The following is a 9,634-nucleotide window of genomic DNA, read 5'->3' as shown; positions in this document are numbered from 1 at the left end:
CATGAGGAGATAACACTTTTACCTACGTAGAGGCATTTCTTCCATAGAGCCTGTGTGTTTATACTGATTGAAAACTTCAAACTGCATAACACACTAGAAAAGGCTGAATTAAGGGCCAAAGTTTAATAAATCCATACTGATAACTAAAGGCTACAGAGCTTATTTTCAAAACATTTAGAAATCAGAGTGTTGAGAAAATGGCTGGCTCATGGCCCTTGTCCTCCTGCAGCTCTGCTGCTGCTGCCTAGCCTTTGTTTTGTGAGATAACCAGGAATAGTGATCCCATGCGTAAACAACAAGAATACTAAACCAATAAAACTAGCTTATCATGCAAATATTAAGGCATCTAGAAAGTCAGTTAAAATATATTGTCAGAGACAGAACATCTATTTCCCAGCGGACTTCATATAACAAAGGCTACTTAGCAGGGGCTGCATTCTACCCATCAGTGAAATATCATCGACCCTTAGTATGTCATTTCAGTTTCAACCATAAGGGAATTACTGATTGTAAGAGCTGCAATTGCTGGTCTATTTTTTCTTCTTTCTTCAGTATCTTTTCTCATCCCGTCTTCATTTCTTTTTTTCTTTTTTTCTTTTTTTAATTTTGCTTTTATTTTTTTTTTAATTTTTTCCCTCAGTTGCTTGTTTCTGCTTGAAGGAAAGGCTCTCCAATTATGTTCAAACCATAATTTGGGACATTTGTCGGCAGGATCGGTGTCCTACTTGATACTTGAAAAGGAACCAAGCTAGCCCAGGTACCAGGACTGTTGAAAAGGGGAAAGAGATAAGGAGAGAGAGAAAAAGAGAGAGAAAAAACAAAACATAAATTAAGTATGTTGCAAAAACTAGAATACAGTGAATCTGAGTCAGGGTTAAGCCAATACTCATTATTAATAGCACTACTTAAGGTAAAATAAGAAACTAAATTTGTGAATATTACTTGAGATTCTACTTCACAGTTTTCTTTGTGAAAATATGACTTATTTGAAAGAAAAAGAATGACCTTGATCTCAGTTGCAGGTAGTATTACTGCTGTCTTACACTAAGGGGCCTGTTTCTTTATGAAAGCCCCCAAAAATTTCAGACAAAAATATATAGAGCAGACACAACTAAACCATACAAGTGACACTACATAGCACCACAGATGTTATTTAAGAGCTATTGAAATACCTTACAGTGTACAGGTTTTCTCTTTTCAAGAACACAATATAAAGGTTCATTGGGCAAGCTTCCCGTGCTATTTCCTACCCTCTTACAACCCAGCAGTTTGTCTTGTCTCAGTCCCAAGATGTGCCTCTGAGGTGCATGGGCCCCCACGAGGACAGAAGACCTTTAACATTCAAAAAACCTGCTTTCTTTACATATTTTTCCCCATCAGGGATATCGGGCAACATAGGACCCAATCATGTAAACGCTTGCAGCCAAGAGTAGCCATGAGTCAAGGGTAGCAGCGAGTACCATAAATTCTTTGACAAACATCTGAGAAAAGAAATATTTTCAAAGGTAACTCAATGACTTTGGAACTTAAGTCATCATTTCAAAAGCACTCTGTCACTGAGGAGCTTAAGTCCCAAGGGTATTCACATGCTTACCAGGCACCAACAAGCAGCAGGTACTGTACCCAACACTGTTTCCAAGGTGGATACTCAAAGAAGGACCTCAGCTGCTCCTATTCAATACCCAGAGCAGACCCTGAGCTGCCTTTTTCTAAGATGTGTTTCAGGCAACCCAGAAATAATGGAATTCCTAGAGAAAGTCTCATCAGTTTTATTCAGAAGAAAACCAGCATCACTGTCAGCAATCATTGCCAAACAACTAACACCAGAACTGGATACACAGCGTGCAAACACATGCTTCCTCCGCATGTCACTGCATTGAGTTTTTCTCTGCACTAGGTGTTTCTGCAAATGCAACAGCTTACTTGGGAATACACATTGGGATTAGACTGATAAGCTTCATGATAACACATCTGAAGACTAAAACCTCCAACATATGTTTCGTGGAGGACGGGTGCTGGAATTTTTCTTCCTTCTCTAGCTTTGGTCATCCCTTCGCATCGTTCTCTCTCTGGATGAACAGATGCATTTCTGTGGCATCGGCTGTAAAGAGGGAAACAGACCCTTTTTATCTATTTAAAATCTGAACGAAATAACTACATTTCACTTGGCAGATTTATGTGGTCCTTTCAGTTGCTGCTGTATGAACATTAAAGAAAGAGGTCAACTTATTTTGTGAAATCCAGGGGATGTGTTCCTCAGGTCTCATATATTTAAAATAATACAGGCAGCTTCTGTCATTTACTCCTGTTTGATACTCTTTACCTCTCTATACCTGTTCATTTGCTGGTTTGATTCCCCAAAATTAATTTCAAGTGCTCTGCTTCACACACAAAAAAAGTGGAAAAAATTGCTGACCTGCTTGTCTCAATGATTGTCAAATTCTGGAGAGAGCAGGACTTATTTTTTTCCTCAAGGAAATATAGGAAGTATGAAAAACCTAATGTATTTTAAATAACTGAAGTACAAATATTATTCAATAGGTTGGGGTTTTTTTCCAGTTGGTCACCTGAAAATCTGGGTAATTTTAGCCTCTTCAGAAATTAAAAAAGTCTTGCTATATTTTCAAAATCTAAGATCAGATAATATGTTTAATTAAATTTTTTTTTTAATTCTACTGACTAGTACAAATAAAATAAAATCTGTCATTGGAGAAATAACCCCTTTTGAAATTCAAAAATCACAGTTACACTGCAAATCTTGAAATATTCACTTAAGAAAGACTTAAACCTGGTTATGCATGAAAGATTTGTCCAATATGATCTGATGAAAGTATTATCTTTCAAAAAAAAAAACAAAACCAATATCAGAACCTCATTTAAGAGGCTTGATTTTTTTCCAACTTGTTCATCTTCCTTCACAATTTGTTTTAAAATGCATTTTTTTATTCCCTTCTCTTCAGATTTCACTGATGTTGAGAAGTTCTGAAATAACAGACACAATGTAAATAGTTTCCAAGCACAGGGATTTGTAAAAATAGGAACTAGTTGTAAAAAATAAAAATAAAAAAAACCCAAGCAGATTTGTTGGCTTGGGATCTGTCTGAATATATGTTTTACAGTGCACATTTCTTTGCTGTCCTGTTAAATGGGACTTACTTACTTACAGTGTTCAGTGACTTTAAATGAAATAGAACACTAACTAAAAGAAAGTAAATTTTGTACTAGGTCAACATGGTATTTAAACAATTTCTGTTGCAAAGGCTAAATACACAGCTTCCAGGTTATCTTTCTGAAGATTTACAGTTCAGTTCAGTGGTTGGATACATACATATGTGACTTTTTTCTTCGTTTTAAAGCTGACAACCCCCTAATGACTACAGCGGGTGAAGGAAAGCAGTCAGTGCTGATAAAGAACAAATTATTATTTGTAGCAGCTTTCTTGACTACTACTTCATATAGGAGATGGAGATCTTGATTTTCTGGAAAGTGCTCAATAAAAATAAGTTGTCACAAAGTGACTAATAGGACTGTTGTTGCCGTATGACCTACAAATTTAATATAGGTGCTTATTGAAACCTTTTGAGCCTCCCACCTTGTATTACGACCATGACAAAAATGTGGATTGCAACAAATTTGTCAATGCTGCTCATGAATCCTCAGGGAGTAATAAATCTCCCACGTCCACACTGTGTAGATGCCACAGGGGTTTCGGAAGCCTCTCACACTGCCTGCCAGAGATGGCAGTGGTGCAGGCAGTGGAGCACCTCTGGCACCAGCACAGCTATGCGTTGTTGGCATGCAGTGTCTGGAAATGCCATCGCTCTGACACCTCTGAAGGTGGGATGAAGTCAGTGATCTACCTACACCCACTGGGCAGCGGGTGGTCCCGCTGGCAGCCGGTAAGGACAGGCCATCCCCTCTGTTTCCTAGACACTTCTGAAGTCTTGATCTTCAAGGTTTGACAAGCTCTGCTTGTATTTTAGAAATTAACCTTCTCATACTGCAGTTTGATACGACTCATATCTTGGGCCACCCCAGTCCTGATACTACTGTCAAGTGTCTAATGCAGACAAAAGAGGAAACCCGAATGAAAGTTACTGAGGTGAATAGCCCTAATCACAGCACAGAGCTTTGAGAACAGCCATGATATAAATAACCAAAAAAAAAAAAAAATTCAGGGCCTGCTAAGCTGCATATGTATGGCTGTCTATCCAACATTCCCATACACTCATTCCATTTATGGTAAATTTAATTGAACTTCCACTTACCATATGAGCCACACCCTGCTTTGTAGCTCCACACACACACACCCCCCCACTATGCTCCTGCGTGCAGCCATGACAGGCTGACAGCCCAGAGGAGCAAGGACCTGTGTCAGCTTTCTCAAACCTGCTCTGAAGGGACCTCTGTGAGCACCGCAGAGTTTAGCTTCTGCCATGCAAACCACCATCCACTGTTCCTTTGCAGAGTGCCCTAGCAGAAGCACTGGTTACTGCTGACTGCAGAGCAAACTCTGTCTGGGGTTTCACACCCCCAGGCAACAGCAGGAAAGGGGAAAACACCTTTCCCTTCACCACACTATCCAGCAGTTTGTGTAAGTCCCAAGTAAATTTCCAGCCCCTGGTTTTGCAAAAGCAGAGGCAATGCTCTGTCTCTGATCACCAAGTGCCTCAGCACGGGGGAAGCCAAAACTCTTCCCGTTGCCCAGGACACGGGCAAGCTGGTTTTGCTTGCAGAAGTTAATGAGCTTTCCCTCTGCCGATGTCTGTCCCTCTGACTGGGCTTCTCCTTCAGATAAAAAAGCTCTGCATGTGTAAGTGGAGTAAAGCAGGTCTACCCCACTCTCCAGCTCACTGCTCCTGAGGAAATCTGAGCCCTGAGCTGACAGAGTTCATGATATAAATGCCTGCCCCTTGGAAGGTGAAGTGGGACCTCCAAAAAAATGCTCCAGGCTGTTTGAAGAAAATTACATGAGAAGCACCATCAGATATTGCTGTGAGATTCAGACTAGTAGCCTTTGTTAGAGACGGTATAGTTTGCAGGACCACCTTCCTGAAGCATTATACCTCTAAGTAATTTCACTATCAGAAACACTTTTCTCTCACCATAACTAGACTATCAGGTGTGTAATACAGACATCAATTCTCTCTCTGTCCACAGCAAGTATAATGTATTTATCTGTTCAAATGTAATAAAATAGCAAAGGAAAATTCTGCAAGCATCCTACAGGGTTAACATTCTCCATTACAGTTTCCATTACAGTTTTCACATGTTAATTCAATCAAAATTTCTGCCGAGATTTCCTCTTAAAGATAATAATTGCTGTTTCAAGAACCTCTTATTAAAATATTACTGGAATGGACCACAAGCAATACTAACATTATATGCATATACAGTCTGCTTTGGAGGTTATGATAACATAAAGAATATAGTAATGTTAAGCAATTAACTAAATGCAATAAAAAATAAATCAAATCAGACCTGAGTAAATCTGAAGGATTTTAAGATTCTTATTTTCCAGCAGTTACTATCTTCTTTCTGTTGCAGCTTCAGAAGTCTGTAAGAGTATTTCACCATCCGGAAAGTACACCAAAAACCAGTATTTCCCTTTTGCTGCTTTACTACCCTGTGCATGAACACACTACCTTACAACAAGGTAGATCAGATCGTGCCAGGTCAGTCTTTGGACAGAAAAGGTAGAGGTGCCTTTGCTGTTCAGGGAAGTGGCACTAGCGAGTCACCAAGCAAGGCTCATCTATCTCTGTACTGAGCAAGTGCTCACCCACACAAGTACTTTACCATTGCAAATTGCTAAGATTGTATGAATTTGGAAATGCAGTTTTGCTAACCTCAGTGCCCTGGCTAAATTCCCACTTGTGCAGTTTTGCCAAAAGTATAACCACCCCTCTGGCATCTACCTAATATGTTACTTCTGTTACCATTCTAAACTGTTATCTGTAGTTATACAGCTGCCAAATTTCACCTCCAACGCAAGCATTTATTTCAAGAGATATATTAAGTATATCTCAGCTTAATTTAGGATGACTTTATAGTTTAGTGGGTATACACCACCTGTCTAGTGGACAGAGGAGGTAAAGACCTACTGATTTATGCCCAGGGGAGAGAAAAGGGAATTCTGCTGTAAGGATGCTCATTCTGTTCCCTGCAGGACCCCTTTTTGTGATAATGTAACAAAAAAAAAAAGGTAAGGAAAGATCAGGAAGAGGCCACAGAGCCCATGAGTAACAAAGAAAATCCACAGGAAGGGCCCACAGAAATCGTGCATGTCCATGCTGTGGCCTATACCATGCACACATGAGTGTTTGGTGCTGGGACGGGGCTAAAGGAGGTTTGCAAACATGCATGTGCACAGAGGAGGCTATGACCAAGTGGAGCGCTGCCTCCCATAGAGCCAGACCTTGGAGAACGTAGGCTCAGGTTGCCAGAGACTATTGGGTCACCTATGAAAAACTGACTTTCCACTTTCCACATCTACACTGCTTTTTTTCCTGAGTATTACCGTTTCCAATTTTAATCGTTAGGTTTTTTACCTTACCACTTTTGAAAAATATGACTAAAAGTTTATCAAATTAGCATGACTAAATAATAATGCAAATAATCCTAACTACACACACACACAAAAAAAAGCCAACAATGTAGTTTTACTGCTTCAAAAGAAACAATTGGAGGCAAGATGATCAAGAAGTAGAAAACTGGAGTAACTAAGGGGTTAAAAATAGAGTTTACGCTTGGGAATTCTCTGTAATATGCCCCTCCTCCCCTAGCTGTGCTGCCAAAAATCATCTGACAGGAAACATAAGATTAAGTTTGTCCTACCTAAGCGAACAAAGAGTGCTCAGAACAGGCAACCAGTTCACTGCAGAGCGGGAACTTTTCTAATCCTGCTGGAATCTGCAGTGCTGCTCAGAAAATATTACTGAAGTTGTTTTCATTACTTTAACATCTTGCTTCTGGATCATCTCACTCACTTTGGTCACACTGCAGTTCTTGCTGCTTCTCCCATAAAGGTTAACTTAAAGCTCCAAACATAATCATGTGGAAAATGGACATTATTGATTCCTATGGTCCATTGTTCCCCCATTCTAAGTCCCTGAAGTTCAAGTTCAATCTGGAATTACATCATGTCTGGTTTCTCCTGGTTACCAGACGGCTTGAGACGTGACCACAGCTACAGAAAAAACAAACAGCCTTCTTCACGCTTCAGCTCCCCTATCGATTCAAACATAAACTTTTTTTCTTTCTCTCAAGTATGCTTCAAGTATGGAGCATGGTTAATTTAGAGATTAAGTTCCAAATTAGATTATCTAATGGCATCTTAATGGATTGCTGACCCATTTCCTGTGGGATGGCAGCATGCAAGTCTGGCTTGAATACAATTAATTTCTTAGGAAGTGTTCTGAAGATGTTTGCTTAGATGGAGAGGAAACATAATGTTCTGCACATCTTTCTGCATTACAGAGTTGGGCAAAACTATTACAGTTAGCAATTTAAATTGATAAAGACCAGAAATCATTAGGTTTTCTTTCTATGAATACTTCTACAATCAGGATACTTCAGTGGTTTTGTTCTTAAATTATGATGAACTGATACTTCTGAACCATTGCTCTAACAGGTGTCTGTGTTTGCCAAAATGTGCTTGCCACAGCAATGCTGCTGTGTTACTTCAGCTATGCATTTGCTCTGTACCAAACACACACAAGGTACTGTGCTACAAAAGCAATCTGCATCCATTCTCAGTCCCCCTCCTATTTCTTTCACAAATCAGAGATTATTGATTTGATGGCCTTACCAGTATTATTATCATAAACCCAGAGTGGTGCTGGGGGAAAAATGATGCTTGGAAAGCTGAACACCCCTACAGCTAGAGCTGAGAAGGAAATTTGGCACTCTTGAGAACAGAGCTCCCCTCAGCATCTCCAGGAACAAACCAGCTGTTGTACTATGCTTATGCGTCAGGATAACAGAGCAAAAGCAGGAAATGCTAACCTACTGCATTTGCCTGGGTAGTGTAAATGCAATGTTAAAGTAACAGTTAACCTCTAAAACTAACACCGAAAGATTGTTAAAAATAAATTTTAAAAAAAAGAATATACATAACAATAGTTGGGAATAAAAATATATTCGGCAATAGATGAGTTAAAATGTACACTTTGGCAATGAAAATTTGCTTACAGCCTGTGAAAGACTTGCAGATACTCAACCTGCTCTATAAGAGCCAGCTTTTATGAGTGGCCCCACTGGAATCAATATCAATGGTGTAAAGAGTGTCTGGGATTCAGGCTCAAGCTCATGTTATCAGACTTACCACACACACGTGCTTTTTCTCACTCTCACTCATGTCTTACATTTACTTGGTGTGTATGCTCTTGCTCTCACATAGCAACTGCAGCTGTATTTTCCTAATTGAGCCTTACAGGTTTTCATAGCTTCCCCTCACCTTCTAAGAAAACAGTTATTATCACAGAACTGTGGTTATGAAAAAAGAAGTTTTTTCTTAATGAAGTCTGAGTGACTTCTTCACATCAGGAGCAAAAAAAAATGACCTAAATTTGTCTTAAAACTTGAGAACTTAATTCTGTTGATGTGCTTAAACGGTGTCCAAAGTTCAGCAGACACCATAAAATATATACCATAAATCCTGTAAGTAAGCAACAGTAACAATAAGAAACTATAGATGGTTAGTGTACCAGGAGCAAAATAAAAATTACTACTTCCAAATGCCTTACCAAATAATTTGGGTTATTTCCCTTTTTTTTTTTAGGATGCTCACAGGTTGTTTTATGTAAGAATTTCCTTTAAACATACCAGAATGTTTCATTCATTCAGATAAAAAAAGTATTATTCTATTTGTAACTATTTGTTGCAAGTCTTCTGGTTTTGAAGAAATGGTGCATCAGTGACTTAAAGTTTTGTAGTTCTGGAGGTTTTTTTGTCTTATATTATTCATATTCTCTCTTTTTTGCAAAGTTTTGGACCACTGCTATCTTATATCTGGGACTTTAAATGCCAGCAGATACATAATTTTATGAGGAAAAAAACCCCAGGAAATATGTGTTGAAATCTATGTATCATATTTTGAAATCTATGCATCATATCTACTATCAGATATGACAGGCAGCTACTAATAAGACAAAGAACACAGAAATAACAGAGGTTTTATCATCATTTGCTCTCCCCAAGTTTCCAAGGTGTGGTTCACCAACAATGCTCCATGACAAAGCTTTCAGTGTCACCACCTCTGCTACCTGATTTCTGTAGAGACAGGTCAGCTAACATTGAGGCACTGCCAACTTTTTTACCTTCTTGAGGTCAATGATATTTCTGAAACATCAGAATACTAAAAATAACCACAAAAGCCTGCTGTAAAAGGTCAGCTTGAACACCACCAAGATGAGCTCTGCAGATTCGAGGCAATCACACAATCAAGCATTCATCAAACCATTTGGTGGGATAAAATTCAACTGTCTGGACTAGAATATATTTCTTCACCAACAAGCAACAATTCCTTTTGCAACATATTCTTTTTTTTAGTGTTAGTTTTAGTGTTAGAAGGACTCACTGCTCCTTAGCCTGCGCAGGTATCATTTCTCTTCTTAGATCCTCACCTACATGG

The 9,634-nt window shown here is 39.0% G+C and overlaps 1 protein-coding gene across 3 annotated transcripts in view; it reads right to left on the bottom strand.

Annotated features, from left to right (window-relative positions):
- Positions 1-636: 636 nt before the first annotated feature.
- Positions 637-9,634, bottom strand: part of NFIB (nuclear factor I B) — a 271,990-nt gene continuing 262,992 nt past the window's right edge. For all 3 annotated transcript variants that reach the window (XM_035895570.1, XM_009640034.2, XM_035895571.1), the window contains exon 10: positions 637-766. In XM_035895570.1, coding sequence (XP_035751463.1) covers positions 637-766 — 130 coding nt within the window. The remainder of the gene's footprint in view (positions 767-9,634) is intronic.

Source organism: Egretta garzetta, unplaced genomic scaffold, assembly GCF_000687185.1.
Source record: "Egretta garzetta isolate BGI_Z169 unplaced genomic scaffold, ASM68718v1 scaffold175, whole genome shotgun sequence".
In the NCBI taxonomy this organism is placed as follows: domain Eukaryota; kingdom Metazoa; phylum Chordata; class Aves; order Pelecaniformes; family Ardeidae; genus Egretta; species Egretta garzetta.
This window is presented reverse-complemented; position numbering and strand designations above follow the sequence as displayed.